The sequence below is a fragment of the Schistocerca nitens genome, chromosome 5 (assembly GCF_023898315.1).
Source record: "Schistocerca nitens isolate TAMUIC-IGC-003100 chromosome 5, iqSchNite1.1, whole genome shotgun sequence".
NCBI lineage: Eukaryota > Metazoa > Arthropoda > Insecta > Orthoptera > Acrididae > Schistocerca > Schistocerca nitens.
This window is the reverse complement of record NC_064618.1, coordinates 277,970,742-277,985,793: the sequence shown is the minus strand read 5'-3', so window position 1 is coordinate 277,985,793 and position 15,052 is coordinate 277,970,742. Positions and strand designations below refer to the sequence as shown.

Genomic DNA, 15,052 nt, shown 5'->3' with positions numbered 1-15,052 from the left:
CTCTTGCAGTGCTGGTAGCCTGTGTCCATATTGTATGCTCGTGCAAAAACAAAACTGACGTAATGGTTACAGGGATTATCAGTTCCTTTTGGTGCTTTGGGGGTCATACTTGGTTTTTCTCATGGTCTGGGATTATTCTCTTCACTCAGTTCAAAATACAAAACGAAAGCGATGCACAATACAAAGCATTCGATAACTGCTACAGTGCAGTTGTTTATTGAGGTTGGCAGTGTTGTAAATGTGATTGTTCAGGTCCAACCTCTATCAGTATCTTAAGATACTATAGATACAGGCCCAGTTAAAAAGTATTTTTCCACATACATGACATCACCTGGTGCCCCTCCCCCTTCCATTTCCCTTGTACACTTGTCGCCCATGTCGGTTTTCGCTACTAATTGTGATAAGCAGTGTATACAAATCTTCCACTTGGGGACACCTGTCACCCCTCTCGGCTTGGCACCCCAAGTGGTATCTGCAAACAACCTAAGATGGCTGCTCAGATTGTCTCCTAAATCGTTTATATAGATAAGGAACAGCAAAAGGCCTATAACCCTACCTTGATGAATGTGAGAAATCACTTCTGTTTTACTCAGTTACTTTTTTGTCAATTACTATGAACTGTGACATCTGTGGCAGGAAATCATGAATCCAGTCACGCAGTTGAGGTGATATTCCATAAGCAATTTCACTACAAGTTACTTATGTGGTACTGTGTCAAAAGCCTTCTGGAAAATTAGATATACAGAATCAATTTGAAATCCATTCTCAAAAACAATCAACACTTTGTATGAGTAAAGAGCTGCTTGTGTTTCACAAGAACGATGTTATTTCCTTGTTGACTGTTTGTCAAAAGACCATTCCCTTCAAGGTAATTCATAATGTTCAAACTCCACGTATGTTCCAAAATACTGCTGCATGTTGACGTTAATGATGAAGGCCTGTAATTTTGTGGATTACTCCAGCTACCTTCCTCAAATATTGGTGTGGCCTGTGCAACTTTTACAGTCTTTGGGTACGGATCTTTCGTCCAGTGAACGATTGTATATGATTGTTAAGTATGGAGCTATTGCATCAGCATTCTCTGAAAGAAACCTACCTGGTATACGGCTTGGACTTGTAGACTTGCTTTTATTGAGTGATTTAAGTTGCTACACTATGAGGACATCTACTTATAAGTTACTCATATTGGCAACAGTTCTTGATTTAAATTCTGGAATATTTACTTCATCTTCTTTGGTGAAGGATTTTTTGAAGTCTTTGTTTATAAACTCTGCTGTGGGACTATGGTCATCGATAGTATTTCCATTTCTAAAGTGCAGAGAAGCCATGGGCGCCCATCTCAGCTCTGTGCCCCGATCGGTGACTTGTTTTGCTTGGGACTTAAACAGTCCTGCAGGGTCATGGCCACAAAATCTCCGAAAGAGAAAATGCATTACTGGTTTTGCACATTGATTAGAACAACAGGGAATAAAGAATAGTACTAGATTTCAGAATGAGGTCCTGGATTCGAGTTCTAGTTCGGCACACAGTTTTAATCTGCTGGAAGTTTTAATGCTCGTAGACGTCTGCAAACATTCCATAAGGAGACAACAATTGAGGTAGATTCCTTCAACAGGCCACACACATGAATAACACCAATGTTTTTTAATATGCTATGATATTGAAATCACTGCTTAAATTGTTTAATGAATGCAGTTTCACGTACTTGCTATGCATAGATATATTTACGTAACAGAATTGCGTTTTATTTTGACATGTGGATTGTGTGACATTCAGCTGACCGTAATTGTTTTGTTCAAACAAATTTTGGGCTTGCATTCAGACATTGTTAACTTCATCCCGTAATATTTCGACTGGGCGTCTGCCAGCCATCTTCAGGTGAGCCATTGAAGACTGATGAAGACTTGCACCATTCCACAATATATAGCACACTGCAAGTGTCCTGTGCAAGCATCTGCATAAGGTCACACATCTTTTTGTGGGCAACAGTTTGTTTAAAAGCTATCTAAGGTTGCAGGCCTTTTGGGATCAGTGAAAGACGTCTTGCTATTGCGGAAGACCCAAATTTACAAAGTACCTTGTCATTGTGGTGTAGCTCACATAGGGCAGACCACACACACACACTTTCAAAGAACGCTGCACTGAACATCAATATTGCACCCGCCTTTTGTAACCAATCAAGTCTGCTATTGCTGAACACTGCATTTCCTGTAGATATTCAATGCAGTATGACAGGACTATGATTCTGACCACAGCAACATCTTTTTGGGACTTCATTATTAAAGATTCCATGGGAATATGCCTTAATGAACTGTGATGGCTACCAGTTGAACAGTGCATGGAACCCCATTATCTCCTTGACTTGTTCTGATCAAAGACAACAGAGTGCGCCAATGCCCATGGTGAGCACCAGTGCAGAGGATAGCAGAGTTCTGTGTTTCCACAAGCAAGAGCACTGCCGCCAGGAAGTGTGGTCCATCTGCCAATTTGATTTTAAAGCATGTGTGGAATACTTGCAGTGGACTATATTTTATGCAATGGAGCAAGTCTTCATCAGTATTCGATGGATCACCTGAAGATGGCTGGCAGCTGCACAGTCGAAATATCATGGAATTAGTTAGACAACGACCGACTGCAGGCCCAAGATTTGTTTGAACATTCAATTCACCGGGAAAATTTTAAAATTCATAGTTGTTGCTTTTTCACATTTGAGAGTATATTTTCACTTCGCTGATGAGAGCAATGGGAGGAAGGGGTATATTCAAAAAATAACTGCTAAAGCCTTTTTATACCTTCAAAACTAACAGAAAATGCACTGTCTTGGGGTAAATGTACTGCAGTCTGTAAGCAGCAGATTCATGTGTGTCTAGAGTCTGGGTTGTATTACACAGGAAAGTCAAGCTGCCATTTCAAGAACTTGATTTGTTTTGTGTGTGAGGCTGATTGGTAGTCCCTATCAGGAAATATGTCTGTGGACCAGGCTGAGAATCACGAATATATTCTTAATAACTCTTAAATTTTTGAGTTTTCTAGATCCAGTGTGAGAAAATTGGTATTGAGGATATTGCTTTAGTATTTACACAGGTGCAGTGTTTGATCTGAGGCAAGACTTATGGGTAAGACCAACATTTCTAATGGAACTGCATCCTTTTTTTGTGGCATTTGAAAGGATTTTTTAAGAGAATTTCAACCACATAATGTATGGGACTTGATCAAATAGCATCAAGATAACAGAAACGCAAACCACTGCCCCACAGTTAGGAGAAGAGGTTTCACAAACATCTGTCCTTTTGTACCAAATTAGTGCAAAAACATAACTTGGGTATGGTTCTTGTGTTATCTATGCTCTCGAAGCCTATCAGTTTGTGTTCTGCTGTTGTAGCAGTCACGTAACTTACTTTTAAAGCTATCAAGGCATTCACAATGTAAAAGGCAGCTGAAAACGTTAATAATGTTTATGGTGAATGTCACAAAACTATTAGCGCAGTGGTGGAGTTGTATGCTGAAGAGTATACAGATCATGCCAAGCACTTACAATCTTTCTTTGCAAACATTATAAAAAAAGTTCTGGAAACTGGAAGTAAGAAGAATAAAATACAAGAAGGAAAAAGAAGAGCAATTAGTGCAGGAAATGAAACTAACACTTTAGCAGCAGTAACACAATGCAAATGCCACTAAGTGGCATCTCAGAAGTGCTAGATGGATCAACCAAACTAGTGTTCTGGTAATACTACATTCCATCGCATTCCGTCGTCTCCATATTTCATTGCATCTACAGCTTTATGGCAGTGGCTTTGGGAATTGGTTGCAGTTCACCGAATGTTATCTATGAAAAGTGCTTAGTGGTGTGGCATCTCTGTGCAAAAATTTTTTTAAAGAAGAAGAATTGTTTATGAACCATGCGCAAGACAATCTTCAATGTGCACTAATCGTCAATTGAAAATCCACACTGACACGAAGATGTGGACAAAAACAATGCTCTGGGTCTGTCAGTGTTTAATGCATGTTTTGCAAGACCTGCATCATTGGTTCTTGTTTTATTGATGGGTATCTAAGTACACTCAAGTATCTCAAGCTCCTACAATATGCTGTTGCCCTACTTATTGGAAGACATCCCAGTGGACATAAGGCAATCAGTGTGGTGCTAACATAATGGATATCCCTCCTATTCAGCACTGCAGTGACAGACCATCTTAAGAGAGCATTTGGAAAGCACTGAAACGGTTGTTCAGGAAACACAGAATGGTCTGCACACTCACCAACCTTAAAAATACTATACTTTTATCCGTTGCAAAAAATAAACACGAGGTCTTTTGTGAAACACCGATGACTCACAAAAACATGAAATGCTGTGTAACACAAATGTGTGTTGCTGTTAACTCCATAGGAAAATCATCATGCAGAAATATTTCTCCAGATTCACTTTATAGCGTGTGGCAATTCTTAAGGTCAACATTTTGTGCACTTGGTATGGCAGCAGTAATAATGAACACACGAACCTTACCTGAGTTATGTGTTTAACTACATTTGATATAATATGGCAAACATTTGTGGAACCTCTTCTCCTGACAGCATGACAGTGGTTTATGGTGCTGTTATCCTGATACTACTGACGCAGTCCCATTCATGTATGTCATTGAAATTCTCTGAGAAGCTTTTTTCAAATGCTATAGGAAAAAATTTATAGTTGTGTACAAGAAAAATATGTTGTTTAAGTGTTGGACCACATTAAAGATCTGTTCAAAAACACCATTTTTAGTGCAGTTTGTCTTGCTAAAGGGTTAGGAAAAGTGACATTGATGGCTGGACATAAACACTGTAGTTTTGGATTTTATAAAGAAAAGTATGACTATGCCATTCATGGGGATGTTGGAAGCACTCACTGTCTGAAACCAGTTCTTCATAATTTCTTCCAGTTCCACATATTCAGAGTAACTGACATATTTCATCTTTTTGGCATGTGGTCCACTGTTACTTACACTTTCGAAAATAGTGTCTCAGTTTTTATGATGGTGTTCAGCATAGACATCGGTAACACCTAAACTCTGTGCGAAAACAACATTTTTCATTACGAACTTCAGCTCTTTTGAGAATTTTTACTTTTTTTTAATCTAACAATTTTTCCTCTCTGTTTCTACACTGTTTTCCATTGGACAACTGTGACAGAAAACTGTAAGGTTCTGCTTGAAAGAAAGTGAACAACATTACACGACACACAAAGTTAATCACTTGCACAGTGATTGATGGAAGAAGCTGTGTCGATTGATATTGAGTCACAACTTTGCTGGCACTGCCAATGGTGGATGATAATGTGTTCAGTGCTCTCACAAACCATGAACGAAATCATGTTTCTTGTCACGTCATGTCAGCGGTTGTGTCTGTTAAACTATTTGAATGAATGCTCAAAACATGCATTGAATTGTGGGTGCAGGCCAGTGGGGACAGTGTAATGCTATGGGGCATATTAATGTTCGTTCCCATGGGACCTGTGTTGGTAAACGAAGGCACCATGACAACTGTCTAAACATTATTGTGGATCACCTGCATTCTGCATCCCTTCATGCTTGAACTCTTCCCTGACTGCGACAGGATCTTCCAACTGGATTATTGTACAAGTCACAAGGCCAGAAACATGCCACTGTGGTTGGAGGGAATTGATAGTGAACTCATGTTGCTGTCTTAGCCACCAGATTTGCCTGATCTGAACTCGATGGAACACATCTGTGACAATATTGTGTGCCAATTCCACACACACAAACCGCAGACCTGTAATTCATGGGAATTACATGATCAGTGTGTAGACATTGGTGCCACATACTGCCGGAAACCTACTAAGGACTTAGAACCCATGTCATGCAGAATTGCTGCTGTATTGCATTCCAAACCTGAGCCAACATGCAATTAAGCAAATGGTCATAGTGGTTTGACTCATTAATGTATATCAGAGTTCTGAATTTACTTACCACAGGTTCAACCTGCAATATAGCCAATAAGTAAACGCAAAAGTAAAGAAAGAAAGCATTCATAGCTTTTTGGTAGGGATGAAAGTAAAGGTTACACTCTTTTGGTTTCAAACATTTTTCTGTTGCATGCACATAATTCTTATTGCTCACATTGACTGACTAGCAGTTGCACAGCACACATCGGTTGAAAATGAACTGTAACACTCCATGCATACAGTTTCTGATCACAATGTAAAATCAGCATCTCTCTCTCCCACATGTGAGTTTGAAAAGTGTAATTTTTCCTTCATTATATTTTTGGTAAGAGATGTACAGTATGATTTTTGGTTTTGGTAATATGAAAATTCTTTCTTTAATCACTGAATACCATATTTTCAGTAACTAGTTGTAAAATATTAACTTTAGTTGCAACAATCATGTTTAATGAATTACTTGTCTTTCTCCCAGACATACAGGATGAGGCATAATAAAGAGCGATTTTTAAAAGACTGTTAAGTAAAAACAATTCATTAAATTTTTTGTCATAATCTTAAAATACATGAAAAAGCATTTTCTGCAGTAGTAAAACGTTGGTTATTTTTTGAAGATAACTCCTGTAATATGGTGTCCAATTTGACGCACACATTCCTCCAACCGGACCTTTAAGTTATTCATCACATTGCGCAGCATTGTCAGTGGGATTTGAACAACTTCCTGTTGGATCCACTCCTTCAGGGCTACAATTGTTTGAGGAGGGTTATTTTGGTAAAATTTGCTCTTCAAATAGCTCCACAACAAAAAGTCACATGTTGTGAGGTCCAGTGAACAGAGGGCCATGCAATTCCCCACTTCGGGAGATCACATGATTTGGAAACAAATGATTGACAATATTCATGCTTACTCGACCAATGTGGGAGGTTGCTCCGTCCTGCTGGAAAAAGTCATATTGTTCACTTTGTAGTGTGCAAGTTGTGGCGTAAAAAAGTTTTCCAACATGTCTGCGTATCTCTGTGAAATCACTGTTAAAGCATTGCCAAGGCCATCTTCAAAAAAGTATGGCCCTGTGATCCCTAATGAAGACATGGCGCACCACACAGTAACTTTTGCACAGTGCAGTGGTTGCTGATGCAGTTCTCTGTTAATGTCACTCCAGAACCTAAAGTTCTGGTTGTTCATGTAACTGAAGAGATGGAAGTGAGCTTAATCACTGATCCACAAATGGTTTACAATGTCCTCGTCTTGATTAAACATGTCCAAAAATTCTTAGCAGAACCGGCTACGCCTCACATAATCTGTTTCCTTAAGGGCCTGAACCATTCGAATTTTGTAGGGGTGAAAGTGCAAATCTTGGTGTAAAATTCTTCTTACCGTTCTGTTCGAAATCCCAAGTGTAGCGCTGTGCCAGTGAGGTGAGTGACAAGAGTTTCTCTCAAAGGAAACTATTACACGTTCGATGTTTTCAGGTGTGCGCACCATTTTTGGTCTCCCAGGTTTTGTTTTTGTCATTGACACTGTCTCCTCAAAGTTCTCAACCCACTTTTTAATCACACATGCAGACGGTACTAGCAGATTCCAATTAATGTTGAAATGCTCGCGGAATGCACAGCTTGCTAGCTGGTATGAACTATCGTTTTGATAAAATGCTTTGACAGCATACATATGATGCTGTGGGGTCCAGCACTCCATTATAACTAAATGTTATTTCTTGCCAAATGTAACTGATGCTATCCCATCCACCTCTATCCGATGCAGCTTGATTCACATGCTTTTTAAAATTGCTTGATATTATGCCTCCCTGTATATGGACCCTCCGCCACACACCGTCAGGTGGCTTGCGGAGTATGGATGTAGATGTAGAAGGGTTGAAAACAACTCACAATGTATTTTCATATGTGTAAATTTATGATTTCTTATACAGTGTATCTCCTTTACAGATACATAAAAGTATATGGACTGAAATTTTCAAAAGAAGATCACATAGCATTCATTCATTTGATGTATGAACTAACGACCATTCCTAGCCTGGAACCATGGCTCGTCAGCAAGTTTGCAAATGTTTCAATATGCCTCTTGAAGTAAGATTGTGTTAAATTTGTGGTAAATCTGTACAGTTATTTTAATTAACAAATCCATTATCTTCGTCTCCCTCATCCTCACAATCAATGGGTCTCTCTTAAACTTGGGTGCGAGGAATTCTGGACTCCCTTACAACTTTCTCAGTTGTACCCTTATTTCCTCCCTGAGGAATCTAGGATAGTTTTCTTTTCTAATTTTATATGCCTCTATTGGTAGTTTTAAATTTTGTGTTCTGAAGGTAAGTACTGGCAGCCATTCTGTCTACTATAGTTTTACAGTTATTTTAATCCCATAACCAAGGATTATTTCAATAATCCATCTGTGAAAACTGTTGTCCGTGAAAACCCTATGCATTTAGTAGGTATATTTAATTGATATAATATAGACAAGGGTGGTAAATAAAGGGATTTCTGTAACAAGGGCAAATCAAAAAGTAGCAGCAGACTGTCAGTATTAATGCAATTAACATGTAAGGCATTTGAAACGCCTTGGAAGTGAAAATGCATGCTATGAGAAAGTTTCGGTGTACACCGACAGATATATTATGTTAGAAAGTAATAACTTAAGTCTGGAAACACATCGTAAGTAATGGGTTAGCCGTTCTTTCTGGTATCTTGAGTCCAGCAAGCTATGCAGGAGAGCCTCTGTGGAGCTTGGTAAATACTGTGAGCTACTGGTAGAAATTAAACTCTGAAGGTGGGTCCCAAGTCATACATGGATAGCTTAGTTGATAAAAGCATTGCCTGTGAAAGGCAAATTTGAGGGTCTGAGTCACAGTTTAGCACATAGCTTTAATTTATCATTGGGTTTCAAAGCAGCACACTGTCCTCAAAAGGGTGACGGATTCATTATTTACTAATGTTTGAGTGAACCGAAAATCTTTCCTTTATTTATGTGTTATAAATTTACCGATTATCTGGAGACAACATGGATGGGAATTTATGGAGATTAAGTAACATTTGTGAGCGAAATTCATCTTTTCTGTGAACTGCAATCACAGAAGATAAGATATGCTGCTACCAGTTTTATTTGGAGGCGTGAGATTTACCAGTCCCCACATCTCAAGAAGTGTAGTCTGTAAACATTTAATACCAAGGCACCCCTGTTGACTGCATTTTTGACAGAATTTCGCTGGGATTTGCAACCAAAGATAACGTTGCCGATGTTTAATTATAAAAATCAATTCTGTAAAACCACCAGTGTGTTTGACCTGAGTTGTAAAAGCTTGTAAAATGAGAGTCTGCCGCTTGACATTGCTTTTTTGCCAACTTTTCTTGGACATCCATGCTCTTATCATATCCTGCGCTCGAAGATTCTTTTTAGTCTTCTGCCCCTAGGGAATTCTGAAAGACGTGTTTTTTGCAGATATCAAAGAGTGCTTCCACATAACTTCTGTTATGTGATTGGTGTGTTTATGTGTTTAAATTTTGAATGTCACTTTCTTAAGCAAGACTAGTAGACGTCAAAGGATGAAAAGCACACAAGGCATCCTTAGCCCAAAAAATGAAGAAGTTATTACATACTACAGTCAAGTTAGCAATGACATCTGTTTTGGAAAAATTAGCACCTTTCTGCCTCAACATAATTTTTGTTTTGGATCATTTCTGTTTGGCCTTAAATGAACCATTATTATTCAATAGATACTGAGAGGAGAAAGCGAAAAGTACTGCAGTCTTGCAAGTATAATGTTTAAACTTTGTCCTGTATGAATTCTGTGTATTTCTGTTTTAAGTTGTGGAATACACTCATTTCGTTGTCTACAGTTTATTCAAAAATTGTGTGTAGGAAGAAGGAATTGCTGTCACCAGATGAATTACAGTTGCCATGGAAACCACTATTTGAGCTCTGCGAGAGGATAATGAACACAAGTCTCACTGCAATTGGAATGTATAGATACTTCTCGTAAGTATTTTTAGGTGTTAATATATTGCAGTTTTATCTAATGTGTAAATATCTAATTCTCAGTTTCACTTTCCAGTTCACTAGAGAATACCTTGAAGAATTTAGTTCATGCTGCGCGTTTGTAAGTAGTCTAAAATATTATATTTCTTTGCTTTCTGCAAGGGAAAGAAAAAAATAAATAAATGTTTGGCTTTTTGACTAGCTACTTTCCTCCTGAGGCAACACAAGAAATGCTTGATGCCTGGCGACCACGCCTATGCCCTTTTGACGGAGTTAATATAGAAAATAACATCGAATTTCTAGAGTGGTTTCTTCCTATTGCACTCCCGCCTGAGAAAAGCCATCTAGGATACAAACTTTGGTTTGAAGAGCTAATGAACCTTTGGAAGGTTTGCCACAATGCTCCTATGTGGGAAAATGTGAGTATAACACTTAACATTCCTTTGTTTATTCAGTTGTAGCTGTTCAGGAGCAGCAGTATTAGTTATATTTTATCATAATGTTTATGCATTGTAAATGACCATTTGCTAATTCACACTGTTCTCTAAAAGTTGCTGGAATACAGTAATGAGCGTCCCCCTCCCCCCGCCACACACACACACACACACACACACACACACACACACACACACACAACAATATGACTCCCCAGACCATTGCACAACTACAGCTTCACCACAGTTAAAATAAGAGAGTGAGAGTTACACACTTCATATGGGCTTCTCCATTTATGTACTTGCCATAGAGTAAGGAACAGTATAAAAGTATACTTATTGGGTCAAATCTGATTTTTGTGATAAACTAATTTTTATGAGCCTTGCACCACAGAAGTCTCCGGTTCACATTCATCTGGATTACGAGAGGTTTGGCAATAGCATGCCTACACACGATGATGATGATGATGATTATTATTATTATTATTATTATTATTATTATTATTTTGACTGACACAATTTGCACCTTCAGTCAGGTATGAAGGTTTGTGCAGTTTGTGTAATATTCTTGTAACAGAACCTTCCTTGTTAGTTAACCGTATTTACTCGAATCTAAGCCGCCCTTTTTTTCTGGTTTTTGTAATCCAAAAAACCGCCTGCGGCTTAGAATCGAGTGCAAAGTAAGTGGAAGTTCTGAAAAATGTTGGTAGGTGCTGCCACAACTAACTTCTGCCCTCGAATATATGTAGTGCTACACAGGCATGCTTTGCAGGCACAAAGATAAATACTGGCGCCAAAACCTCTGTGTCAAAAAAAAAAAGAAAAAAAAAGAGAGAGAGAGGTGGAAGACGAGCTTTTTTCTCCGCCCCGAGTTTCGACCACTGCATTTGGGTAAATACAAATTAAGAGTTGTTCATCTTCGAATTTAGCAGAATTTCAATGTACTATGAAAATCCGACTGGCAAGACTGTTTGGGATGTTTGTCAATATGGCCAACTCTATGTTCTGAATTTTTTCTTACCTGTGAGAAGAGATGGTTGCTAATAGGAACTTTTATGAATTGTGAATCACATGCAATATTCTCTTCACCATAAGAATAATATGAATATAATCATTTTGCCATGTATTCTTTTGTGTTTGCTGCTATCTCATTTAAAACCTGTCTGCCTAATAAACTACAAAACTAGAGTGAGACAACAGCAAATGCGAAAGAATATACATATCATGTCATGTTTATATTCGTATTATTCTTGTGCCTAATAGTGATACAGTCAGAAATGAAGCACGGCAATTGCCTAGATTTTTAAATCTAAGATGACTCTAGTTTCTGTGCAGAATGTAATGTACTAAAGAGGCGTCCGTAAAGATTTTCAAACGGAGAAAAATTTTCACTAAACTCTCGTTCAGAACATCTTCTATCATACGCATTCTATTATTTTGTTCTTGTTGATCATTATCAAAGAAAGTAGCAGAGTAAGTAACAACAAATAGCAGTCTCTTGCCATTGTTTCGCTAATGAGATGATTCCTCTCCCTTTTTTAAAATTGTAAGCGGCGGTAGCGTGCACAAAAGCAAGCCATGCCACGAGCAGCGACAGGCCGTAAATACAGAATGCAACCAACAATGCACGACACACTATAGTAATACATTTTTAGCTTAGAGTGACGTAAATACCTATAACAAAGAGAACGGCACTTATCATATCAAAGAAAAATAAGCAATCAATTAAAACCAGACAAAGCACGTGAAAAAGGAAGGGTACCCGTATAAATAGGGACGGAGTGTCTGACGCTTAGCAATGGCTACCTGGTATAGCTTAACTGCTAAGCTTACGACTCGAACCAAACAACTGTAGCTGCATCGTCATTCATTTGACCTAAATTATGTCTCATATTACAATGGACCAACATTGTTTCGATTTGGAAGTGCGGCCTAAAACTTTTCTCTCCCCTTGAATTTCGAGTCTCAAATTTCAGGTGCGGCTTAGATTTGGGAACTTTTGTTTTTCCTTGATTTCGAGTCTCATTTTTCAGGTGTGGCTTAGATTCGAATAAATACGGTAATAATGTTCCCCATCCATTCTTCCATGCTCCCCCCCCCCCCCCCCCTTTCTCTGTTTCATTAAGTTCCAGTTGTCTTCAATTACTGTACTTAACAGATTTAATTTCCCCATGTGCATTCTTATACCATCATGTCACTAGATACAATAGCTCTAGATGTTGGCAGTGGTGTTATTTAAACTTGGCTGCTCAATGGTCTGACCGAGGCAAAAATCCAAATGTACTTCACTGAGGGGTGTACTTCTCTGTTCAGGGTATCATTGCAGTGCATCAGGTAATGAAAAAGATAGACGCATCCTTAGTGACCACATGCACTTTTTTTCTCACATTTGATAGATTGGTGCTTCCATCACAGATCAAAGTAGGCTATTAAGTTATCACAGTCCGACCGTACATTCCGAACCCGATGCACTGCTACCAGTATCATCGTTACCACCACATGCGAATGTCCTATAGACACTGGTCAAATGTGTAACCTGTGGTAGCGATGCTCACGAGGACGATTATCCAACTCCTCCTCCCTGTTGTATCAATTGCAATGGTGACTTCTTTTTTCTCCCTCATGTCTTACCTGGCCACCTGCTGTATGCGATCCCTCTGTGTCCTACGTGTCCTCAGCGGTACTTCCTGGGAAGTGGATCTAATTGCCCTTCTCCGATTGTACTGGCCTCTTGTCCGTTCAACACTAGACTATGGGTGTTTCATTTATGCATCTCCACATCCGTACATCTTACGCCATCTCAATACAATCCACCGTCGTGGCATCAGTTTGACCAGTGGCACCTTTTACACTAGCCCTGTTGAGAGTCTTTATGCAGGAGCTGTCGAACTGCCACTGTCATACTGCCGTGATTTTCTCCTCAGCAGATACGCATGCTGTTTGTCTGCAATGCCTGGCCACCCATCCTATGCTGCCTCCTTCCATTTCTCCTTTGATCACCAGTATGGGATGTGTCACTCTTCTCTGTTACCTCCTGGAGTTTGCTTTTGGCTATTGCTTTGGCTGCTTAACTTCGCACTACTTGCCACTTTCCCAGTGGGTATGAACCCTTCACCACCTTGGCTTTATGTGGCAACCTATGTTCACCTTGGACTTCATTCGCTTCCTGAGGACACTACTACAGACTCCCTCTATCGCCTTAAGTTTCTTGACCGTCACATGGAATTTTACATGGAACGTTTGTGTACACTTATGGCTCTTGGACTGGCCATGGTATGGGGTGTGCCTTCATCATTGGCACCAGTGATTTTCAGTGTCGGCTTCTGGAACACTGCTAGGTATTTACAGCAGAGCTCTTCACCCTGTATTAGGCCTTGCAGTACACCTGGCAACAGAGGCTTTTCAATTGTGTCATCTGCTATGACTCTCTCAGTGCCCGTCAGAATTTCTGTGTGCTTTACAACATCCATCCCTTAGTGCAACAGGTCCAGGAAAACTTTTACTTGCTCACTCTTAATGGAGCCATGGTGGCATTAATGTGGATCCCTGATAACATTGGTCTCGTTGGAAATGAGGCTCCAGATGCTGCTGCTAAGGATGCAGTCCTCGTAACTTGACCTGCTAGTTCTTCCATTCCGTCCAATGATCTCTGAGTTGTTGACTGTGAACAGGTGGTGTCACTTTGGCATCACCAATGCAGTGGTCTTTCCTTTATGGGAACAAGCTCTGGGGAATTAAATCTTTCCCACCGGCCTGGCCAACTTCCTCTCGGCCCTCTCGCTGCAGGAAACTATTTTAGCTAGGTTGCGTATTGGGCACTGTCTTTCTACACATCACCATTTGTTAAGTGGTGATCCCCCAGCACTTTGTGGTCATTGTCCTCAACATTTGACTGTTTGCCATTTCCTGAGGGAATGCCCATTTTTAAAATCACTTATGTTCTAATTTATGTTTGCTGTCTGAGTTATCGACTGTTTTAGTGAACGACGCTTGGGCTGTTTACTGCGCTTTACTTTCTATCCATTGTAGTAATAAGGTGAAGGACATTTAATTTTTATTTCAGGACATTCGTTGTCTCTATGGCATATTTTATGGACCTTTCTTCAAGTCCCTGTTTTTAGCTGTCTTTCCTTCCGATTGGACTTACCGTGTAGTCGCTTTTAACTCCTTTTTCGGCTTTGTGTTCTATGGTTCTAAATTGGGCACTTATGACCCTAGTTGTTTTTGTGCCCAAAACCAAACTGAATAGATCTACTACCAACTTGAAATACTGGCATGGGTCATCTACTTTGAAAGTTCTCAAGTCCAGGTTTCAAGAATTTAGCATTATGACTGAGATAATATTTATTTTAATTAAATCATTATTTATACTTTTTTGCACCGTGTGTTGCAAAATAATTTTATCAGATTGGAGCAGTAAATAAATGAAAGATTATTGCTTTTATATTCACCACATATTTCTTAATATTCTCCTCATATAAAACAGTAAGATGTGATTGGATCATTCAATGATACTGTGATTTAGAGCGTAAAATTATTTTTCTTAAATCTATTCATGACCTTCATGTAAAGCTTGGTTTGCAAGAGAGCGAACACAAGTGAATGAACATTGTTTCTAGTGTAAATGCGAGTGTATGGTTCACATTCATAGGTGCTCGCTTGTATACCTCTGGTTGTCGGTCTTTCAGTGAATGATCA

The 15,052-nt window shown here is 39.2% G+C and overlaps 1 protein-coding gene across 1 annotated transcript in view; it reads left to right on the top strand.

The window, feature by feature from the left end:
* Nucleotides 1-15,052, top strand: part of LOC126259172 (proteasome activator complex subunit 4-like) — a 251,235-nt gene that overhangs the window by 1,224 nt on the left and 234,959 nt on the right. Inside the window, exons 2-5 of the mRNA XM_049955739.1 lie at nucleotides 7,877-8,017; nucleotides 9,804-9,920; nucleotides 9,997-10,041; nucleotides 10,123-10,339. Of these exons, the coding sequence (XP_049811696.1) occupies nucleotides 7,877-8,017; nucleotides 9,804-9,920; nucleotides 9,997-10,041; nucleotides 10,123-10,339 (520 nt within the window). The remainder of the gene's footprint in view (nucleotides 1-7,876; nucleotides 8,018-9,803; nucleotides 9,921-9,996; nucleotides 10,042-10,122; nucleotides 10,340-15,052) is intronic.